The sequence below is a fragment of the Mercurialis annua genome, linkage group LG4 (assembly GCF_937616625.2).
Source record: "Mercurialis annua linkage group LG4, ddMerAnnu1.2, whole genome shotgun sequence".
Classification (NCBI taxonomy): Eukaryota; Viridiplantae; Streptophyta; class Magnoliopsida; order Malpighiales; family Euphorbiaceae; genus Mercurialis; species Mercurialis annua.
This window is the reverse complement of record NC_065573.1, coordinates 34213553-34236960: the sequence shown is the minus strand read 5'-3', so window position 1 is coordinate 34236960 and position 23408 is coordinate 34213553. Positions and strand designations below refer to the sequence as shown.

Here is a 23408-nt window from a genome sequence, read left to right as displayed (position 1 = left end):
ACCGAACATATAATTCAATCGTCATAATTACAAATAAATCCTCTATTAATGGATTACGAAGTTCAATATTAATGTCGAAAAAGTATGTTTTGTTTTTATATTATTGTCTCGTAAAACTATTTTTGAATATTTTTATGAAAAATACATGATTAGAGTATTTAAATATTCTTGGTAAAATTATCTATAATTGTATAATAGTATAATATTTATTTATGCTTAACTCTTTCATTAAATAAAGTCTTTAATTAAATTAAAGATAAATTATAAGTATTAAATTGTGAGTTAACCAAATAATAAAATATTGTGAATATTAATTATGTGATACAAAAAAAAGTCATCTAATTTGATAAAAGAGTGTGTCAAAAAGAGACACGAACTCATCAAATTAATTCTGATGAACCTTGTTGGAGTACAATCATCATCAAATATAAATTTGATGATGACTAGTTAAATTACAATAAAAGAACCATTGTTGATTCAGCTGTTCAATATTTGCAATTGCTAATTTCACTCTTACAAGTAAACTAGATACCGATATTAATCAGATCGCTGATGTTGAGAATGGATCATTTGCCGCCTCGGTTGCCGCCTCGGTTACAACGATTGTAGTAACTGCAAGGTCTCGGAGGAGGCTTAGGACCGCGGATTGTAATGCAATTGCCCTTCTTCCCTTCAGTACAGAAAGGTTGTTGCGGTTCAATGGCCCCGTAATTGATAGCACGAGTATCCACCGCTGCAGATCATTCAATCAAACATTGATTAGCACGAGCAATGATAAAAAATCATATTAATCATAAACAGAGAAAAGAAATAATTTATACCGAAACTATCGGAGCTACGAACAGGGTGGCCTTGTCGTCGACCGATAGCGTGGTGAACAGTGTGTATGTATTTTGCATCAACTAATGCATTAGCTAATAGCAATGACAATATTAATGTAGCAGCTACGGCTCTCAAAGTTAAAGCCATTTCTGCCTCGGCACAACAATACAAACTTGGCCTTGTGCCTTTTTCGATATTTATATATAATCATGCATAGCTATTTTATATGTTTGTTATGAATTTCTGTTGTTAAACCATGTTTTGAGAGGATCTAATTTGCTTTAGGCCGTTAAAATAGCCTTACCATTCCTTTTCCTTTGCTTATTTCTATTTCTTACAACTTTTAACTAAATGAGATTTATTTGATTTTCCTAATTATTGACTCTATCAGATAAAATTTATATATTATTAACTAATTAAAAAAAATAATTACTACATTCTTAATGTAATAAAATTAAAATTATTTTAAAATATTATTCATGTTAGTATTTTATTTAAGTGGTTATAGTTTTTCTACAACTTTTTTTAATACAATTTTCTACAACTTATTTATCCAGATCAGTGACAAATTAAGACATATATTCTTTTAGGGGTCCAAATTAAAAGTATAAAACTATATAATATATAATACACTTCTATATATAAAAATAAAATTATGGAATTTTTGTTTATGAACATCAATAAATAAATATTAATATCTCATAACATTCTTTTTTGATATTTCATCTTCTAAAATCAATGAATAATTACTTCAGGTAATGTTAAATAAATTTACTAACTATATTATTTTTTCAATTTTAAATACGAACTTTAAAAATTGTCAAATGTATGCAGGAAGTTGTATTTTTTTCTCAATTCGACACACGAGGTTATAATATGCTGGCATAGCGGCAAAAAATGATAGCAAAATCATACCAATAAATTCAAACTATTACGCCTAGCATAATTTCAACATTTCGTTGCAATTATAGATTCCACTAAAATTCCGAACAATTAAATTTAGTAGAAAAAAATTGGCTAGAATTGTAACAAACCTATTGAAATTGGGCTATTAGTTATTAATAAAATTTAAAAATGGATAATATTTTAACAACCCGTAAAATTTTGGATTTATGTTGCTATTAGTCCTTTTTTAATTAATGATAGACCACTATAAAATTCCACATCGTCAAAGAAAGGAAGACGACATCAAAATATCTATAAAAGGGGTGATAGTTTCATTTTCTTTATTTTTACTTAATGAACATTTAAATATCTAAAATATCATTACTAACTTAAGTATCAAAGTGAACTCGAGACCTTAAATATCTAATATATTCAAATCTCCATTGTTAGTTGTTGGTTACGGAGGTGTGGTTCAAACCCACAATCTCTCAATGCACTTAGATACATTTTAGCCATCCAGATAAATTGGCATTCGAAAGACAGTTGCTATTTTTAGGAACTTAATTCAGTTCAGTTTATATTTTTACTATTACAATTTTTATTTGTTTATTATTTTGTCAAACACTTTTTCTGTGAACATTATTTATCCTGAAAAGTCCCTTATCTAAACTGGTTGTAACTGAAAGATACAAAATCAATCAGTCTACTTAATCACATGTTAAAAAAATTAACCAGTCTACTTAATCATAAAAGCAACATTGTTATTTGTTACTGCTTCGAGATTAGCCTATCCCTATGGAAATATAATTCCCAAGTTCTTAAACCGATCGACGGTTATTGCAGAGCTAATCTGCTTAATGGAATCATCTTTGGAGTTCACAATTGTTTTAAACCTCAGGGGCGGAACTATCCTAAAGGCTAGGTAGTTTCCGGTCCAGACTACCGGAAGATCAGAAGTGAACTAGAAATTAAACTCGGAATGAAAAGAAATTTTGAATCCGCAACTGCTTGGGAAAAAAAAGCAATAAAAATCCAATTCTTCATTCAGCTGTTTAATATATGCAATTGCTAACTTAAATGTTAGCAGAAACAGAGGAACAAATGCAATTTCGCCAAGATAAGCACATTCTCAAAATACAGACACAAACAAAGACAGAAATCATGTGTTGGCTTACGAGTACAGTAATCACCGGAATCAATCAACGCCTACAACGAGTGTAGTAACTGCAAGGTCTCGAAGCAGGACGCCGGACTTTTAAACAATTTCCGTATATCCCTTCATTACAGAAAGGTTGTTGCGGTTGAAGGCTCCCATAAGAAATAGATTTTCCGCCATTATAAAAGGCAGGGGGGATCATGCATATATCTTGTCCGTTGATTTCTTCGGTGCTTCCATTGTAAGAGACGTTGCTGCTAGTATCGACTGAGCTGGATGAAACTTCCGGTAGATTTGAGCTGAAACATATGATGATTAGTATAAGCAGAGGTAAAAACGAAAACCCTACGCATTTATTTTTGGATTGAATTCCCATTTCTTTTGATGTGTGGTTGTTAGATTGTAAGTTAGAAAGAAGGAGAATTATTGTATATATGCAGTGGAGAGTGGAGACTGAGTCTATGACATTTTGGAGTTTCTAAATTGTGGAAGACTTGGTCATATGGTGAGTTCATATGACTTAAAGCTCAGATAAAGTTTCGAACAATTAATGGAAAACAAAAAAGTAGAAAGGCTACATCAACCATTGTTGAGGTATAGAATAGGAGCATTCACGATATGCTTTTTCTATTTGTCTTTAATTTTGATTTTTTTTTAATAAAGGATCATATTTTAGTCTTTCAACGTGTGGACCGAGATTATAATAATTATAGTTAATCTATTTTGACAAATTAATCCATAATTTTAAAAATAAGATCACTTACGTGAAAAAGCAAAAGCAAATGTAAAGATAATTATATTTAATATTTTATGTCAGTTTTACTTTTTTTGTAGATTAAATATTAATTTTAATATATTTGTGCTTAATTTCTTCAACGTTGCTTTTCACGCACTCTTAAAATATATGAGTGGATATAATCGTTCTTATTCTGAAGAATAATGAAGTAAATCATCATAATAGAACAATTTATGTTATAAATACGCCGTACAAGATTATATCATAATAACATTTTGCTTTGATTTTTTATATCTATAATAAGATCCCACATAAATAAAAATATGAAAACATAAAATAACAAATATATTTTTAAAATTTTAAGATTTTAATAAAAGATAACTTGATTTTTGAAAAAAAATAGAAGGGTGATAAGATATATGTAATTTATAAACTACAAATTTTGTTGCAAATTCGTTATTTCGACATAATGATGTTGTAGACGACGTTCTTAACCTTCGTTCTAAATGCAAGTTTAATTACTCAATCCTTTTATATTTAAATTTTTATTGTTATTCAAGCCAAGTCTTGAACCCAAGACTTTTTAAGACTACTTGCAAGGATGGACACAAAACATGCACTTTTTATGCATAATGAGAGTTTTTCCCTTTTTTTTTTCAAAGAAACTTTAATTTCTTTTAAATATAGTTATTAAGTTTTAATTTTCATATAATCAGTTTCTCTTCAAAAAAATTCCTCAAGAAATCTATTTAATTTTTGTTTTTAATGCAATTATTAAATTGAAATTTTGTATATAATTGCCCTGTAAATTTAATTCTTATTCTGTTTCTAATCTTTCGGGACCTCGCTCTTAACTACTAGACCAAAAAATATTGGTTGTTTAATTGAGATTTTTTTTAAAAAAAATGAAATTTTATAGTTGAAAAATCAAGGAATACGCCTGAGCATTTTACTTAGTTTGATATTTTTTTAGCTTATGCATAATTTTTCTGGCTACGAATAATATTATTAGAAAGAAAAAGCTATAATCCGAATATAAATTCAAAGAAATATAAATAAAGCATTTAGCAAAACAAAAAATCTTAAAGAGATAATTTTGTGTGATCTTTCAACTCTCTTTTTATAGAAAGCAAAGAGGCTGGATAAATCAGCTCAGTGATAATACTAGAAAATCTTTTTTAGTCATTAGATGTTTTTAAAACAAATTCTATGGTATTGCTAGAATAATTACGGACATGATTAGAAACAAAATTCCGTGACCCTACAAAACGCGCTTATAAAATTTGTTTGGCTGAGAAAGGAATGAGCTATTGTTGTGGCTGCTAGTGCTAGGCCTACCCATGTGATATTAAAACATGAAGCTTCCATTTTCTTTCTTGGCTAATCCCCTGAAAAACCCTTCACCTTTCAATTTCCTTTCATTTGCACCCTCACCTTTCAAAATCCCCAATTTTACCCTAATTTCCACCTTTCACTTTCAGTTACACCCTTAAATATTAAATTGACCTATTTTTACTGCAAAAAATTCAAATTAATACTTTATATTTCAACAAATATTATAAATGGTATCTAATTTAATTAATTTTGTGGAATTAAAACGGTAAAATTAAATAAAAGTGAATGTGAAATTTAGTAATTTTTGAAATATTTTTTAGAGAAGATGCTTTTATTGTTGAAATTTTGACATTTAGTACTATTTAGAAAATGAGTAAAAATAAAAGATATTGATTTGAAATTTTTTGAGTGAAAAAAAGTTAATTTAATATTTCGAGGGTGCAATTGAAAGTGAAAAGTGGTAATTAGGATAAAATTGAAGATTTTAAAAGGTGAGAGTGCAAACGAAAGGGGGTTGAAAGGTGAGGGGATTTTTAGAGGATTAGCCTTCTTTCTTTCTTCTTGGGATATACTCTCACTATCAAATTTATACAGCATAACTTTCTTTTATTTAAGGTATAATGGTATCACAAACGTAATTTATTTAATTTACGTGGTTCGATCAATGCAATCTACTCCACGGACAGAGAGAAAATTCATTCTATAGATTTATTATGAGTTTACAACAACGTCACCTTAATACATAATTTAAGTTCTAACCCATTAAGAAACTAGACTACAAATCCTAATTAGAAAACAATGCTAAATAAAAGGATTAAATATTCTAGTCCTAATAGAAAAAATATGAACTATAACTCAACAATAATCTAATTTTTTTTTAATTTTTTTTTTGGTACAGGATCCATGAGGTTTCCTGAACGGGTCTCAACTATGAGACGGCACCTTTAAACCTTCCACATTCAGACTAATCCTTATTTTTTAAATTTTTTTAATTGTGTCTACGCGACATGATTGCCAAGATGACATAAAAAAATTTAATTTATCTGAATCATGTAGCATTTCAATCGATAATTTTTTTATTTTAAATTACTTATTTAATTGTTATGTAGATACAATTAAATTAATTTCAGAAATTAAATAAATTTTTAACGGATTGGTAAATTTGAGATAAATTTACAATTTATAAAAAGTTTTGATAGATTTTTAAAAAATCTTATTTTTTTTGACACAATTAAACTTTAATTTAATCAGCCATGTATTTTGAATTTTTACTAATAATTGAATCCATTATGAATACCATAAAATCGAATATTAATGCTTCTTCCAAACATTATAAATACATTTTATAGTGTGAGCAGTATCTCATGTGAGCAATTAAAGTGTGATTTACCTGTATCTTAGCGATACAAGTGGGAACGTTGGAGACTCAATTCTTTTGTTAGAGTAGGGCTCTAAGTTCCGGAGGGTCTATATTTCGGTGCCTCGGGTTATTGTCCTAATTGGGCTTTGAGCATTGAGAGCGGTACTTTATAATTTGTAGATTGGTTATAGCGTTTTATTTGCTTTTTTGAAACACCTACGATATACTTTGACGATTTAAGTTGTAATTCTTGTTTAATTTCTTAATATGTAACCTATTTTTGATAAAAAAAAAGCGAGAGACTATTATTTGATCCAGAAAACATTAAAAAAAACAACACATCGCTCGAGCAAATAAAATCCCGCCCCCTCAAGTTTGTCTGTTGGGGAGTTGTAAGCCTATAGTAGGATTTCTGTTGGGCTTCTATTATCAAGACTCGTACATTTGTGTGTTTGAGACTAAAGGTGGTGCTTAATGTACTGGGCTTGGCCCATTTTGACAACTGGTGGACTACCCTGCCCATTTCCCAGCATGAATCCTTGCTGGCTCATTGTTTACGTTATCCTCTTCGTGAAATTCTTTCATAATAATTTCTGAAGTAATTCATCAAAAATAATAATTTCTGAAGCAACGAAGATTATAATAAAACTGATTAAATGTTTCAATTTTTTTTGATTGAGAAAACTGATAAACTGTTAAGTCACGTATAGGGCTAAGAAAGACTTGCACAAGTCATTAGTCTTTGGCAGCATCTCAAAAAACAAAAAACAAAAATGCTTTTGGAAAAATAGTTTTGATCAGTAGTACTAATTTTTATTGTATTTTAGTAAAGAGCGACTTCAAAAAGAAGTCTTCCATAGAGACGGGTCATGTGCATATTATTACGTACCGAATATGCAATTAATTTAGAGTCGTTTTCATCAGAATACAAACACTACACAACTAGCCTTGTCTTACTTTCCAACAATAACCCCACCATTTCACTTGTCTGTTATCTTTTCCTAGGGAAAACTGGAAAGTAAGCCCCCCAACATGACTCGTTAATCCTTATTTGCCCCTCGGCCTGTTCGATAACTGGCAATTTTGGTTCACGGTTCTAATATAAGTGGAAATCGTGGCTTTCAATTTAAAATTTTAAAATTAAAGTGGAGGATTTCTAAAGGTTAAGCAAAACAAATGGAAAAATCAAAATGACCGATGGATTAATCAAACCAACGTTACTATATATGTAGAAGTCAAAATGACCGCCCCATTCTTTACTCTTTTTCTTTTATTTCTATTTTGTGGACCGCTAGTAATTCAGAAAATATGTTTAGAAATGATCAAAATTATCAACAAATTGTAATTCAAATGATATAAATATTGTCAAAATCGTATATTCAATTCCTTTCACACGTTATCTCCCTTTTCAATTATAAAAAAAAAAGTTGGCATGTTTAAGTCTTGAGAAAAGGAGTATGAGATGGTTGTTTTTGTTTTATACTATAGTGCATGATCCCACTTTCCATGAAGCTGAGGTAGAAATCATGGACCATGCATTATTTATTTTCGTTGTCCAAACCGGGACCATGTATTACTGATCCTTATCAAAGACTTAAAAGTCTATACATATATGCTTATAGTCTAGGCCTTATTTTAAAAAAAACTCTAACATTTTATTCCTTTTTAATTTTCTTCTGATATTAAAATTTGACCAATTTTTTTCTTCGTATTTTTATATTTCAATATACTATAAAATATTAAATTGACATTTTTTTATTTAGATAAAATTAAAAAACATTTTCCATGTCTACCATATATTAATCGTATGTGTTTAAAATTTATTTAAACTTAGTTAAATTAATAAAATTAGTTTTAATTTGATTATGATTTTTAATTAATTTTAAAAATAAAGGACTTATTTGTATTTTTTAAATATAAATGAATTTTATTTTATTTTTAAACTTAATTAATTGAATGATTTCATCATTTAAGTAAAAATATTTCAAAAATTGATAAATTGGGGTATAATAGAAAACGATAAAATGCGAAATATGGTAAAATTGACCAGTTTTCAACGTCAGGGTAGGATTGAAAATGGGCTAAAAGGTTGGGATTTTTTTTAAACATCAGACCTATAACCTACCAAATAATTTATAAATATTTAGCGAAACTTTTTATGGAATAATTAATTAAAATATGTGAAGTATCTCAATAAAAAAAATTGCTAAAATAAGGTATACATATAATTTTTAGGAAAATTTCATTTCAGGTCCCTAAACTATACCAATTTTGATTATCTGGTACTTAAACTAAATTTTGTCTTTTTTTATCTTTCAACTTAGCAAATACACATTTTTCAAGTCCCCACATGATAGCAACGACACTGTTTTATTATATTCAAAAATACAAATTTTTACCCTTAACCACGTCATTTTTGTCATTCAGGGACTCGAAAATGCGTTATCGCAAAATTAAAGGACCAAAAAAATACAAAATTTAGTTTAAGGATCATATAATTAAAAGTGATATACTTTAGAGACCTAAAAATTTGTTATTCCAATTTTCTATTTATAATGAGTTACTATAAGCTCATGTATATATAAACACATTTTATATTTAAAAAATAATAAATTCTAATTATTTACGTGAAAATACAAATTTCTCATAATTTTTATAGTTAAAATTGTTAATTAATCTTATAGGATCACTACCTGATAACTCATTTAAAAATAAAAAATTATGATAACTATTTTAATTTGAAGACCTCATGAAATAAAAAAGTGAGAAATATAATCCTAATATCCTAATTTCAATCCAATTAACATACTCCAATAAATTTTAATTATATGACTTGAATTACTATAATTTCTTTCATTTATATTCTACAAGTAGCTTTCCTGTTTTTCCCTATGAAAGGGACGCAATAGAAATATCTTAAGGAATTTTTGAAGGTATAAATTTTTTATGCAAAGGACACTCATTTCACAATCAATGCATTTTGTGCACAAAATACCATTCAATTAGTCCTAACAATATATAAGTTATATTTGTTTCTTTCTTTTATGAAAAGTCTCCAAATCCATCACAGAATATAAATAAAGTTTGCAATTCACTGGAGAACTTATAATTTCGTTTCCACAATTTATTCATAATTATATTACATCTAATGGTGTAGTTTCTATTTTTATCCATTCTGAAGAGAGAATTATACATAAGCTGATGAAACACAACATGAAACTATTAAAATGAAATCTTATGAAAAAATGATAATTAAGCTAATAAACACAAATTCATAGCAAGCTAATCAGAATAAACGATCTCATCGAGCTTCAGGATTCATGATTTGAGAGAAAACAGCACCAGACGTAACTTTTTGATCAGAAAAGTTGCTGCGAAAGCTCTGATCATCACTACTGCTCGTTAATGTCATGCCACTAAGCCGAGAACCTATCACAAGTCCACTGTCAGAACTGAAATTGTTGCTGCTATCATCGTGCGACGACTCTTTTAGCGGCCGCTCCATGTCCTTGTCTATTTCAGGTTCAAGTACGCACTGTTTGACTGCTGTTTCTTGCAAGTCCAACGCAAATTCGAGTCTCCACACCACATCGTTCATCGACGGTCTATCCATTCCATTATCAACTAAGCAACTAACAGCGAGCTCGAAGAAATTCTTCAGACAATCTGGCGCGATTTTTCCTTTCAAATATGGATCGACAAGGTCTTCAAGCTTTCCTTTACGGTAGCATTGTCTAGCCCATTCTGCTAGGCTTACCGGCCTGCTAACTGACGTTCTACTCACCGGTGGCTTAGCTGATAAAACTTCACATAATACCACTCCGAACGAATAGACATCAGATTTTTCTGTTAATCTCTGAAGATGAAAATATTCAGGATCTAGGTACCCAATACTTCCTTTCACCACTGTGCTAATGTGTGGTTTCGACATGCTATTCGGACCGAATTTTGACAGCCCGAAATCTGAAACCTTGGCGACCCATTTATCATCCAGTAAGATATTGGTTGATTTCACATCGCGGTGGATGATAGAGTTCTTGGCACCTGAATGAAGGTATTGCAGTCCATGCGCTGCTCCAATGCAGATTTTAAGCCTCTGAATCCATGGCAATGGAGGATTATCGGTCTTGTAGAGATGATCGCGAAGTGTCCCCTTCGCCATGTAATCGTAAACCAGAATCATTTCACCATCTTCATAGCAGTAACCAATAAGAGAGACTAAATGAAGGTATCGAAGCTGCGAGAGCATTTCTATCTCCGTTTTGAATTCATGTGCGCCTTGCTCCGAGCCTGGATTCAACCGTTTGATCGCGACCGATATGGCTCCTTCATTAATTAACCCTTTGTAGACATTACCGAACCCGCCCACACCCACAATGAATAAACTGTCGAAGTTGTTAGTCGCGTCTCTGATCTCAGAAAGTGAGAATCGGCGACAGAGATCGCACGGTAGAGTTGAGCCTTGGGTCTTTCCGGACTTGGCCGAAGAAATAGAATTACCCGAGTCCTTGGTTTTCGAACTTCGCCGAAAAATGAAGAAAAACAGAGTGGCAAGCACCACAACCCCTGATAAAACACCCCCGATAAGGGCGCCTATTTTCGTCCATTTATTCTTCGGTTTTGGTGATATAGCTGAGGCCGGCGAATCATTTGGTGGAAAGGCGATATCAGGATTTGGACCGGCAAGATTATTTAGCGGCGTGCTTAATTTAAAGATTTCAATCCCGTTAAGAATTGCGTCAGAATGATGAGTTTGTTGGGGAGAAAGCGCCTGCAAAGCAACAGACAGATTCTGCCTCTTTTGGTCGCGGTTGCCAGTCATCATGACGGCGTAATCTTTATACACAGGAAATCCATATCCCCCACTCCACATAATCACATCTGCGCTTCTTTCAGCTGTATCATCATTTATGTAAATCCGAAACACTCGATCACCGGGAACTTGTATGAGAGTTTCAATCTCGCAAAAATGCAGCCTAATAAAATAAGTGAAATCAGAATCAACCGGAAATTCCCAAGTGAGATTGTATTGCTGGTTTATCGCGCCAACCCTTCCCATTGATCGTGCAGTTGTATAAACGTTTGCCGGTGCAGAGTAATTAGCTATTTGATCTCCGAAACTTAGCTCAATAGTCAGATTACAAGGGCGAACGCTTGATTGGTCAATGGTCAAGTACTTTTCATCTTCACCAGACCAGCTTCGAAACATGTTTCCAGAGTCATTTTTCGGAGAGATAGAACTCCCACCGACATTTATCCGGTAAATCAATGCCAAAGCTGAACTACTCTCAATGTTTTGCTGATTATCCTGCCCGACAAGACCAACTCCTCGATCACTTGGTTTGCTGTAATAAAGATTGAGAGGCATGGATACGATTTCAATCCCATTGATAAAAGCGTATGAATCTGGCATATATGGACTTGGAATAAAATCTATATTTAGTTTCTGTTCGTCTTCTTCAGCAACGTTTAAGCAGAATTCTTTAAAGAAACCTTCCAAATCCTGAGCTTCAGCATGAAGAGCAGCACTAAAGTTGCTGAGAAGAGTAAAACGGCCGGCTTTAACGGAGAAAAAAGCATCAGAACGATTAAATCCACCGTAGAAAGCCGGATAAAAGTGGAGACGAATAAATTTTTGTCCTGTGACCACAGGAAACGAGTAGGTGAACTGAGTTCGAGAAAGGCGCGCGGTTGCGTAAGGGGCAGCATAAACCTGTCGCGGCGGTTGGATTGCCGGTGATATGATGGATGAGTTGTTGTGATCTACAAGTGAAAAATTTGAGTTGGTATCTGACTTCCACATTCTTTCACTTATATCTTCGGAATCTGTGGGTGAGCCACAATCGATGGCTATGTTCTCTGAACTGACAGCAGCAACCTGAAAGAAGATGCACTGAAGCAAGGAGATGTATATCAGAGAGACAAACCAATTATTGCTGGTAATCCTCATGTTGTTAGAATGTAAGTTGGAGAGAATGAAAATCATTGTATTTGTGCAGTAGCTAGAGACTGTCTATCACATTTTGGGCTTTCTAATTTGTGGAAGACTTGGTCTTACTGTGAGTTCATGTGCATATCTTATAATTTCAGCTCAGATAAAGTCTTCAGCAATTAACGAAAAAAAAAGAAAGTTACATCACCTATTTTTGAGGTTTAGGAGGAGCATTCATGATATGTTTTTTTCCCTACTAATTTTTTTGGTCTTTAATTTAGATATTTTAAAAAAGAATAAAAGGTCAAATTTCAATCTTCCAACTTGTGGACCGAGATCATCTATATTATATAGGAATAATTAATAAAATAGATCTAAAAACAAATATAGCATTTTAATTCTAATTTTTCAATTTGATTTTTATACCACAGCGTATTACATGTTTATTTTTTTAAACTTTTCTCTTTTATTTTTACTCTGTAATTACAGTCGTCCCTCTGATAATTAATACACATGGTGGATCACAAATTTATTAATTATTAGAATTATTAATTTATTGAATTTGTATAAAAAAATTATAAAATATATAAAAAATATTTTAAAGCATCTATATTAAAAGACTTAATATTAATATTATATTATAAAAAAAACTAACTAAATACACTTTACAATCACTCAATTTAAAAAAAAAATTATATTTAATTTAAAAAATATCAATTGATATCAAACTAAAAAATAATTATCAAGAAGTTGTATTCATAAAGTAAAATAATTTTTAATATCTTTTTATACTAGAGATGCTTCACTTAATTTGACTTGTTTATCTAATAACTTCCCTTAAAATTTCTCAAACGAATAAAAAAGTCATAATTTGATGGTATTTTAGCTTCCACTTTTTATAGAAAGCAAAGAGACCGGATAAATCAGCTCAGTGATAATACTAGAAAATCTTTTTAGTCATTAGATGTTTTTAAAACAAATTCTATGTTATTGCTAGAATAATTACGGACATGATTAGAAACAAAATTCCGTGACCCTACAAAACGCGCTTATAAAATTTGTTTGGCTGAGAAAGGAATGAGCTATTGTTGTGGCTGCTAGTGCTAGGCCTACCCATGTGATATTAAAACATGAAGCTTCCATTTTCTTTCTTTCTTCTTGGGATATACTCTCACTATCAAATTTATACAACATAACTTTCTTTTATTTAAGGTATAATGGTATCACAAACGTAATTTATTTAATTTACGTGGTTCGATCAATGCAATCTACTCCACGGACAGAGAGAAAATTCATTCTATAGATTTATTATGAGTTTACAACAACGTCACCTTAATACACAATTTAAGTTCTAACCCATTAAGGAACTAGACTACAAATCCTAATTAGAAAACAATGCTAAATAAAAGGATTAAATATTCTAGTCCTAATAGAAAAAATATGAACTATAACTCAACAATAATCTAAGTTATTTTTTTAATTTTTTTTTTGGTACAAGATCCATGAGGTTTCCTGAACGGGTCTCAACTATGAGACGGCACCTTTAAGCCTTCCACATTCAGACTAATCCTTATTTTTTAAATTTTTTTAATTGTGTCTACGCGACATGATTGCCAAGATGACATAAAAAAATTTAATTTATCTGAATCATGTAGCATTTCAATCGATAATTTTTTTATTTTAAATTACTTATTTAATTGTTATGTAGATACAATTAAATTAATTTCAGAAATTAAATAAATTTTTAACGGATTGGTAAATTTGAGATAAATTTACAATTTATAAAAAGTTTTGATAGATTTTTAAAAAATCTTATTTTTTTTGACACAATTAAACTTTAATTTAATCAGCCATGTATTTTGAATTTTTACTAATAATTGAATCCATTATGAATACCATAAAATCGAATATTAATGCTTCTTCCAAACATTATAAATACATTTTATAATGTGAGCAGTATCTCATGTGAGCAATTAAAGTGTGATTTACCTGTATCTTAGCGATACAAGTGGGAACGTTGGAGACTCAATTCTTTTGTTAGAGTAGGGCTCTAAGTTCCGGAGGGTCTATATTTCGGTGCCTCGGGTTATTGTCCTAATTGGGCTTTGAGCATTGAGAGCGGTACTTTATAATTTGTAGATTGGTTATAGCGTTTTATTTGCTTTTTTGAAACACCTACGATATATTTTGACGATTTAAGTTGTAATTCTTGTTTAATTTCTTAATATGTAACCTATTTTTGATAAAAAAAAGCGAGAGACTATTATTTGATCCAGAAAACATTAAAAAAAACAACACATCGCTCGAGCAAATAAGATCCCGCCCCCTCAAGTTTGTCTGTTGGGGAGTTGTAAGCCTATAGTAGGATTTCTGTTGGGCTTCTATTATCAAGACTCGTACATTTGTGTGTTTGAGACTAAAGGTGGTGCTTAATGTACTGGGCTTGGCCCATTTTGACAACTGGTGGACTACCCTGCCCATTTCCCAGCATGAATCCTTGCTGGCTCATTGTTTATGTTATCCTCTTCGTGAAATTCTTTCATAATAATTTCTGAAGTAATTCAATATCAAAAATAATAATTTCTGAAGCAACGAAGATTATAATAAAACTGATTAAATGTTTCAAATTTTTTTGATTGAGAAAACTGATAAACTGTTAAGTCACGTATAGGGCTAAGAAAGACTTGCACAAGTCATTAGTCTTTGGCAGCATCTCAAAAAACAAAAAACAAAAATGCTTTTGGAAAAATAGTTTTGATCAGTAGTACTAATTTTTATTGTATTTTAGTAAAGAGCGACTTCAAAAAGAAGTCTTCCATAGAGACGGGTCATGTGCATATTATTACGTACTGAATATGCAATTAATTTAGAGTCGTTTTCATCAGAATACAAACACTACACAACTAGCCTTGTCTTGCTTTCCAACAATAACCCCACCATTTCACTTGTCTGTTATCTTTTTCCAGGGAAAACTGGAAAGTAAGCCCCCCAACATGACTCGTTAATCCTTATTTGCCCCTCGGCCTGTTCGATAACTGGCAATTTTGGTTCACGGTTCTAATATAAGTGGAAATCGTGGCTTTCAATTTAAAATTTTAAAATTAAAGTGGAGGATTTCTAAAGGTTAAGCAAAACAAATGGAAAAATCAAAATGACCGATGGATTAATCAAACCAACTAAAATAATTAAATTTCAAAACGTTACTATATATGTAGAAGTCAAAATGACCGCCTCATTCATTACTCTTTTTCTTTTATTTCTATTTTTGTGGACCGCTAGTAATTCAGAAAATATGTTTAGAAATGATTAAAATTATCAACAAATTGTAATTCAAATGATATAAATATTGTCAAAATCGTATATTCAATTCCTTTCACACGTTATCTCCCTTTTCAATTATAAAAAAAAAAAAGTTGGCATGTTTAAGTCTTGAGAAAAGGAGTATGAGATGGTTGTTTTTGTTTTATACTATAGTGCATGATCCCACTTTCCATGAAGCTGAGGTAGAAATCATGGACCATGCATTATTTATTTTCGTTGTCCAAACCGGGACCATGTATTACTGATCCTTATCAAAGACTTAAAAGTCTATACATATATGCTTATAGTCTAGGCCTTATTTTTAAAAAAACTCTAACATTTTATTCCTTTTTAATTTTCTTCTGATATTAAAATTTGACCAATTTTTTTCTTCGTATTTTTATATTTCAATATACTATAAAATATTAAATTGACATTTTTTTATTTAGATAAAATTAAAAAACATTTTCCATGTCTACCATATATTAATCGTATGTGTTTAAAATTTATTTAAACTTAGTTAAATTAATAAAATTAGTTTTAATTTGATTATGATTTTTAATTAGTTTTAAAAATAAAGGACTTATTTGTATTTTTTAAATATAAATGAATTTTATTTTATTTTTAAACTTAATTAATTAAATGATTTCATCATTTAAGTAAAAATATTTCAAAAATTGATAAATTGGGGTATAATAGAAAACGATAAAATGCGAAATATGATAAAATTGAACAGTTTTCAACGTCAGGGTAGGATTGAAAATGGGCTAAAAGGTTGGGATTTTTTTTAAACATCAGACCTATAACCTACCAAATAATTTATAAATATTTAGCGAAACTTTTTATGGAATAATTAATTAAAATATGTGAAGTATCTCAATAAAAAAAATTGCTAAAATAAGGTACACATATAATTTTTAGGAAAATTTCATTTCAGGTCCCTAAACTATACCAATTTTGATTATCTGGTACTTAAACTAAATTTTGTCTTTTTTTATCTTTCAACTTAGCAAATACACATTTTTCATGTCCCCACATGATAGCAACGACACTGTTTTATTATATTCAAAAATACAAATTTTTACCCTTAACCACGTCATTTTTGTCATTCAGGGACTCGAAAATGCGTTATCGCGAAATTAAAGGACCAAAAAAATACAAAATTTAGTTTAAGGATCATATAATTGAAAGTGATATACTTTAGAGACCTAAAAATTTGTTATTCCAATTTTCTATTTATAATGAGTTACTATAAGCTCATGTATATATAAACACATTTTATATTTAAAAAATAATAAATTCTAATTATTTACGTGAAAATACAAATTTCTCATAATTTTTATAATTAAAATTGTTAATTAATCTTCATGGGATCACTACCTGATAACTCATTTAAAAATAAAAAATTATGATAACTATTTTAATTTGAAGACCTCGTGAAATAAAAAAGTGAGAAATATAATCCTAATATCCTAATTTCAATCCAATTAACATACTCCAATAAATTTTAATTATATGACTTGAATTACTATAATTTCTTTCATTTATATTCTACAAGTAGCTTTCCTGTTTTTCCCTATGAAAGGGACGCAATAGAAATATCTTAAGGAATCTTTGAAGGTATAAATTTTTTATGCAAAGGACACTCATTTCACAATTAATGCATTTTGTGCACAAAATACCATTCAATTAGTCCTAACAATATATAATTTATATTTGTTCCTTTCTTTTATGAAAAGTCTCCAAATCCATCACAGAATATAAATAAAGTTTGCAATTCACTGGAGAACTTATAATTTCGTTTCCACAATTTATCCATAATTATATTACATCTAATGGTGTAGTTTCTATTTTTATCCATTCTGAAGAGAGAATTATACATAAGCTGATGAAACACAACATGAAACTATTAAAATGAAATCTTATGAAAAAATGATAATTAAGCTAATAAACACAAATTCATAGCAAGCTAATCAGAATAAACGATCTCATCGAGCTTCAGGATTCATGATTTGAGAGAAAACAGCACCAGACGTAACTTTTTGATCAGAAAAGTTGCTGCGAAAGCTCTGATCATCACTACTGCTCGTTAATGTCATGCCACTAAGCCGAGAACCTATCACAAGTCCACTGTCAGAACTGAAATTGTTGCTGCTATCATCGTGCGACGACTCTTTTAGCGGCCGCTCCATGTCCTTGTCTATTTCAGGTTCAAGTACGCACTGTTTGACTGCTGTTTTTTGCAAGTCCAACGCAAATTCGAGTCTCCACACCACATCGTTCATCGACGGTCTATCCATTCCATTATCAACTAAGCAACTAACAGCGAGCTCGAAGAAATTCTTCAGACAATCTGGCGCGATTTTTCCTTTCAAATATGGATCGACAAGGTCTTCAAGCTTTCCATTACGGTAGCATTGTCTAGCCCATTCTGCTAGGCTTACCGGCCTGCTAACTGACGTTCTACTCACCGGTGGCTTAGCGGATAAAACTTCACATAATACCACTCCGAACGAATAGACATCAGATTTTTCTGTTAATCTCTGAAGATGAAAATATTCAGGATCTAGGTACCCAATACTTCCTTTCACCACTGTGCTAATGTGTGGTTTCGACATGCTATTCGGACCGAATTTTGACAGCCCGAAATCTGAAACCTTGGCGACCCATTTATCATCCAGTAAGATATTGGTTGATTTCACATCGCGGTGGATGATAGAGTTCTTGGCACCTGAATGAAGGTATTGCAGTCCATGCGCTGCTCCAATGCAGATTTTAAGCCTCTGAATCCATGGCAATGGAGGATTATCGGTCTTGTAGAGATGATCGCGAAGTGTCCCCTTCGCCATGTAATCGTAAACCAGAATCATTTCACCATCTTCATAGCAGTAACCAATAAGAGAGACTAAATGAAGGTATCGAAGCTGCGAGAGCATTTCTATCTCCGTTTTGAATTCATGTGCGCCTTGCTCCGAGCCTGGATTCAACTGTTTGATCGCGACCGATATGGCTCCTTCATTAATTAACCCTTTGTAGACATTACCGAACCCGCCCACACCCACAATGAATAAACTGTCGAAGTTGTTAGTCGCGTCTCTGATCTCAGAAAGTGAGAATCGGCGACAGAGATCGCACGGTAGAGTTGAGCCTTGGGTCTTTCCGGACTTGGCCGAAGAAATAGAATTACCCGAGTCCTTGGTTTTCGAACTTCGCCGAAAAATGAAGAAAAACAGAGTGGCAAGCACCACAACCCCTGATAAAACACCCCCGATAAGGGCGCCTATTTTCGTCCATTTATTCTTCGGTTTTGGTGATATAGCTGAGGCCGGCGAATCATTTGGTGGAAAGGCGATATCAGGATTTGGACCGGCAAGATTATTTAGCGGCGTGCTTAATTTAAAGATTTCAATCCCGTTAAGAATTGCGTCAGAATGATGAGTTTGTTGGGGAGAAAGCGCCTGCAAAGCAACAGACAGATTCTGCCTCTTTTGGTCGCGGTTGCCAGTCATCATGACGGCGTAATCTTTATACACAGGAAATCCATATCCCCCACTCCACATAATCACATCTGCGCTTCTTTCAGCTGTATCATCATTTATGTAAATCCGAAATACTCGATCACCGGGAACTTGTATGGGAGTTTCAATCTCGCAAAAATGCAGCCTAATAAAATAAGTGAAATCAGAATCAACCGGAAATTCCCAAGTGAGATTGTATTGCTGGTTTATCGCCCCATCCATCCCCATTGATCGTGCAGTTGTATAAACGTTTGCCGGTGCAGAGTAATTAGCTATTTGATCTCCGAAACTTAGCTCAATAGTCAGATTAAAAGGGCGAACGCTTGATTGGTCAATGGTCAAGTACTTTTCATCTTCACCAGACCAGCTTCGAAACATGTTTCCAGAGTCATTTTTCGGAGAGATAGAACTCCCACCGACATTTATCCGGTAAATCAATGCCAAAGCTGAACTACTCTCAATGTTTTGCTGATTATCCTGCCCGACAAGACCAACTCCTCGATCACTTGGTTTGCTGTAATAAAGATTGAGAGGCATGGATACGATTTCAATCCCATTGATAAAAGCGTATGAATCTGGCATATATGGACTTGGAATAAAATCTATATTTAGTTTCTGTTCGTCTTCTTCAGCAACGTTTAAGCAGAATTCTTTAAAGAAACCTTCCAAATCCTGAGCTTCAGCATGAAGAGCAGCACTAAAGTTGCTGAGAAGAGTAAAACGGCCGGCTTTAACGGAGAAAAAAGCATCAGAACGATTAAATCCACCGTAGAAAGCCGGATAAAAGTGGAGACGAATAAATTTTTGTCCTGTGACCACAGGAAACGAGTAGGTGAACTGAGTTCGAGAAAGGCGCGCGGTTGCGTAAGGGGCAGCATAAACCTGTCGCGGCGGTTGGATTGCCGGTGATATGATGGATGAGTTGTTGTGATCTACAAGTGAAAAATTTGAGTTGGTATCTGACTTCCACATTCTTTCACTTATATCTTCGGAATCTGTGGGTGAGCCACAATCGATGGCTATGTTCTCTGAACTGACAGCAGCAACCTGAAAGAAGATGCACTGAAGCAAGGAGATGTATATCAGAGAGACAAACCAATTATTGCTGGTAATCCTCATGTTGTTAGAATGTAAGTTGGAGAGAATGAAAATCATTGTATTTGTGCAGTAGCTAGAGACTGTCTATCACATTTTGGGCTTTCTAATTTGTGGAAGACTTGGTCTTACTGTGAGTTCATGTGCATATCTTATAATTTCAGCTCAGATAAAGTCTTCAGCAATTAACGAAAAAAAAAGAAAGTTACATCACCTATTTTTGAGGTTTAGGAGGAGCATTCATGATATGTTTTTTTCCCTACTAATTTTTTTGGTCTTTAATTTAGATATTTTAAAAAAGAATAAAAGGTCAAATTTCAATCTTCCAACTTGTGGACCGAGATCATCTATATTATATAGGAATAATTAATAAAATAGATCTAAAAACAAATATAGCATTTTAATTCTAATTTTTCAATTTGATTTTTATACCACAGCGTATTACATGTTTATTTTTTTAAACTTTTCTCTTTTATTTTTACTCTGTAATTACAGTCGTCCCTCTGATAATTAATACACATGGTGGATCACAAATTTATTAATTATTAGAATTATTAATTTATTGAATTTGTATAAAAAAATTATAAAATATATAATTTTTTTTAAAGCATCTATATTAAAAGACTTAATATTAATATTATATTATAAAAAAAACTAACTAAATACACTTTACAATCACTCAATTTAAAAAAATTATATTTAATTTAAAAAATATCAATTGATATCAAACTAAAAAATAATTATCAAGAAGTTGTATTCATAAAGTAAAATAATTTTTAATATATTTTTATACTAGAGATGCTTCACTTAATTTGACTTGTTTATCTAATAACTTCTTTTGAAATTTCTCAAACGAATAAAAAAGTCATAATTTGATGGTATTTTAGCTTCCACTTTTTATAGAAAGCAAAGAGACCGGATAAATCAGCTCAGTGATAATACTAGAAAATCTTTTTAGTCATTAGATGTTTTTAAAACAAATTCTATGTTATTGCTAGAATAATTACGGACATGATTAGAAACAAAATTCCGTGACCCTACAAAACGCGCTTATAAAATTTGTTTGGCTGAGAAAGGAATGAGCTATTGTTGTGGCTGCTAGTGCTAGGCCTACCCATGTGATATTAAAACATGAAGCTTCCATTTTCTTTCTTTCTTTCTTCTTGGGATATACTCTCACTATCAAATTTATACAACATAACTTTCTTTTATTTAAGGTATAATGGTATCACAAACGTAATTTATTTAATTTACGTGGTTCGATCAATGCAATCTACTCCACGGACAGAGAGAAAATTCATTCTATAGATTTATTATGAGTTTACAACAACGTCACCTTAATACACAATTTAAGTTCTAACCCATTAAGAAACTAGACTACAAATCCTAATTAGAAAACAATGCTAAATAAAAGGATTAAATATTCTAGTCCTAATAGAAAAAATATGAACTATAACTCAACAATAATCTAATTTATTTTTTTAATTATTTTTGTTGGTACAGGATCCATGAGGTTTCCTGAACGGATCTCAACTATGAGACGACACCTTTAAACCTTCCACATTCAGACTAATCCTTATTTTTTTAATTTTTTTAATTGTGTCTACGCGACATGATTGCCAAGATGATATAAAAAAATTCAATTTATCTGAATCATGTAGCATTTCAATCGATAATTTTTTTATTTTAAATTACTTATTTAATTGTTATGTAGATACAATTAAATTAATTTCAGAAATTAAATAAATTTTTAACGGATTGGTAAATTTGAGATAAATTTACAATTTATAAAAAGTTTTGATAGATTTTTAAAAAATCTTATTTTTTTTGACACAATTAAACTTTAATTTAATCAGCCATGTATTTTGAATTTTTACTAATAATTGAATCCATTATGAATACCATAAAATCGAATATTAATGCTTCTTCCAAACATTATAAATACATTTTATAATGTGAGCAGTATCTCATGTGAGCAATTAAAGTGTGATTTACCTGTATCTTAGCGATACAAGTGGGAACGTTGGAGACTCAATTCTTTTGTTAGAGTAGGGCTCTAAGTTCCGGAGGGTCTATATTTCGGTACCTCGGGTTATTGTCCTAATTGGGCTTTGAGCATTGAGAGCGGTACTTTATAATTTGTAGATTGGTTATAGCGTTTTATTTGCTTTTTTGAAACACCTACGATATACTTTGACGATTTAAGTTGTAATTCTTGTTTAATTTCTTAATATATAACCTATTTTTGATATAAAAAAAAAGCGAGAGACTATTATTTGATCCAGAAAACATTAAAAAAAACAACACATCGCTCGAGCAAATAAAATCCCGCCCCCTCAAGTTTGTCTGTTGGGGAGTTGTAAGCCTATAGTAGGATTTCTGTTGGGCTTCTATTATCAAGACCCATACATTTGTATGTTTGAGACTAAAGGTGGTGCTTAATGTACTGGGCTTGGCCCATTTTGACAACTGGTGGACTACCCTGCCCATTTCCCAGCATGAATCCTTGCTGGCTCATTGTTTATGTTATCCTCTTCGTGAAATTCTTTCATAATAATTTCTGAAGTAATTCAATATCAAAAATAATAATTTCTGAAGCAACGAAGATTATAATAAAACTGATTAAATGTTTCAAATTTTTTTGATTGAGAAAACTGATAAACTGTTAAGTCACGTATAGGGCTAAGAAAGACTTGCACAAGTCATTAGTCTTTGGCAGCATCTCAAAAAACAAAAAACAAAAATGCTTTTGGAAAAATAGTTTTGATTAGTAGTACTAATTTTTATTGTATTTTAGTAAAGAGCGACTTCAAAAAGAAGTCTTCCATAGAGACGGGTCATGTGCATATTATTACGTACTGAATATGCAATTAATTTAGAGTCGTTTTCATCAGAAAGTAAGCCCCCCAACATGACTTGTTAATCCTTATTTGCCCCTCGGCCTGTTCGATAACTGGCAATTTTGGTTCACGGTTCTAATATAAGTGGAAATCGTGGCTTTCAATTTAAAATTTTAAAATTAAAGTGGAGGATTTCTAAAGGTTAAGCAAAACAAATGGAAAAATCAAAATGACCGATGGATTAATCAAACCAACGTTACTATATATGTAGAAGTCAAAATGACCGCCCCATTCTTTACTCTTTTTTTTTTTATTTCTATTTTGTGGACCGCTAGTAATTCAGAAAATATGTTTAGAAATGATTAAAATTATCAACAAATTGTAATTCAAATGATATAAATATTGTCAAAATCGTACATTCAATTCCTT

At 31.3% G+C, this 23408-nt stretch overlaps 3 protein-coding genes across 3 annotated transcripts; all 3 read right to left on the bottom strand.

The window, feature by feature from the left end:
* Positions 1-282: 282 nt before the first annotated feature.
* LOC126679211 (uncharacterized) lies at positions 283-1158 on the bottom strand. The gene is made up of 2 exons (XM_050374193.2): positions 822-1158; positions 283-733 (listed from the first exon to the last, which is right to left on the bottom strand). Exons 1-2 carry the CDS (start codon positions 967-969, stop codon positions 567-569), a joined length of 315 nt encoding a protein of 104 aa, XP_050230150.1. The 5' UTR covers positions 970-1158; the 3' UTR covers positions 283-566.
* An 8210-nt stretch (positions 1159-9368) lies between these two features.
* LOC126679169 (receptor-like protein kinase FERONIA) lies at positions 9369-12490 on the bottom strand. The gene has a single exon (XM_050374122.1). It carries the CDS (start codon positions 12278-12280, stop codon positions 9596-9598), a length of 2685 nt encoding a protein of 894 aa, XP_050230079.1. The 5' UTR covers positions 12281-12490; the 3' UTR covers positions 9369-9595.
* A 4813-nt stretch (positions 12491-17303) lies between these two features.
* Positions 17304-20412, bottom strand: LOC126679299 (receptor-like protein kinase FERONIA). The gene has a single exon (XM_050374297.2). The coding sequence runs from the start codon at positions 20197-20199 to the stop codon at positions 17515-17517; it is 2685 nt and encodes an 894-aa protein (XP_050230254.1). The 5' UTR covers positions 20200-20412; the 3' UTR covers positions 17304-17514.
* Between the last annotated feature and the right edge of the window lie 2996 nt (positions 20413-23408).